At 33.4% G+C, this 1,348-nt stretch overlaps 1 protein-coding gene across 1 annotated transcript in view; it reads right to left on the bottom strand.

The window, feature by feature from the left end:
* The window catches only part of LOC106471570 (T-complex protein 1 subunit beta-like), a 49,004-nt gene that overhangs the window by 41,978 nt on the left and 5,678 nt on the right, over window positions 1-1,348 (bottom strand). The window contains exon 5 of the mRNA XM_013932172.2: window positions 213-415. Within this exon, the coding sequence (XP_013787626.2) occupies window positions 213-415 (203 nt within the window). The remainder of the gene's footprint in view (window positions 1-212; window positions 416-1,348) is intronic.

Here is a 1,348-nt window from a genome sequence, read left to right on the forward strand (position 1 = left end):
CCCACGCTAACTTCCAGACAACCGACCCACGCTAACTTCCAGACAACCAACCTACGCTAACTTCCAGACAATCGACCCACGCTAACTTCCAGACAATCAACCTACACTAACTCCCAGATTACTAACCTTTGCTAACGTCCAGACAACCAACCTACGCTAACTCCCAGACCACTAGCCTTCACTACCTATCAAGCATTCTAATATTTTCTTACCTTCATCAAGGAAAGAGTCAGTCAGACTTCCTCCAAGTTTCTTCAAAACTTGGATAGCTTGTAGGTTTCCAGAGCCTTTTAGTCGTACAACTGCATCAACAGCTAACTTAGCAAAAAAGTCTTTACTTTGTGAAAGGATCTTGGAGCTGAGGGTAGTTCTTGAAATGTTTATCAAATCTTCATAAAATTTTTCTTGGTTACCACTAAAAAAATTGGTTTTAAGAAAAATTATAGTAACGATCAAAAAAATTTAATACCAAAAGAAAAAGCAATCATTCAGATGACAGAAATGATAAAATATAATTAAGAAAATTATCAAGCTTTAATAATGAAATTATGACTAAGACACTTTATGTAGAGGTACAAGTTATTTTGAAGATTAAATTAACAATGCAAGAGTCGATACTTTTTTAAATTTACGCAGTACACACAGGATTTCCTGTCAAGGTTCCTATGACAGAACATTTCATATTTAGGCTACCATTTATGTTCTGAGATCAGGTATGATATTTAAATTATTTACAAAAAATGTTAGGCTGCACAAATTTCTGACAATCTTATAATTTAAAGTAAAACACATTTAGAAAATTGCAAATGTTAGTTATAAAAAAAAAAGCATACTTTTATTCTCATAGCAAGCTAGCATTGGTTGGAAAAAACTGACAAACCGTCAGTTGTTTTACATGGAAACATATTGATAGCTTTGATCCTACAGATAGGACGAATACACAAATTTATGTATATGTTTGGGTAAAAATGCTAAAATGATTGTGGCTGGTCAAAGAATATTAAGAACGGTAAGAATAAAGATGAAACCTGGAAATCAAACAATTATAGATCAAAGAACCAGGATACAGAAAGAGCATTCAAAATTAATTCAAATCTACAACACAAGCTTTATGTAACTTACAGGTTACCCAGAACCCATACTACAACACAAGCTTCATGTAACGTACAGGTTACCAAGAACCAATACTACAACACAAGTTTTATGTAACGTATAAGTCACCAAGAACCAATACTACAAAACAAGCTTTATGTAACGTATAAGTCACCAAGAACCAATACTACAACACAAGTTTTATGTAACGTACAGGTTACCCAGAACCAATACTACAACACAAGTTTTATGTAAC

The sequence above is a fragment of the Limulus polyphemus genome, unplaced genomic scaffold (assembly GCF_000517525.1).
Source record: "Limulus polyphemus unplaced genomic scaffold, Limulus_polyphemus-2.1.2 Scaffold4705, whole genome shotgun sequence".
NCBI classification, from domain to species: Eukaryota; Metazoa; Arthropoda; class Merostomata; order Xiphosura; family Limulidae; genus Limulus; species Limulus polyphemus.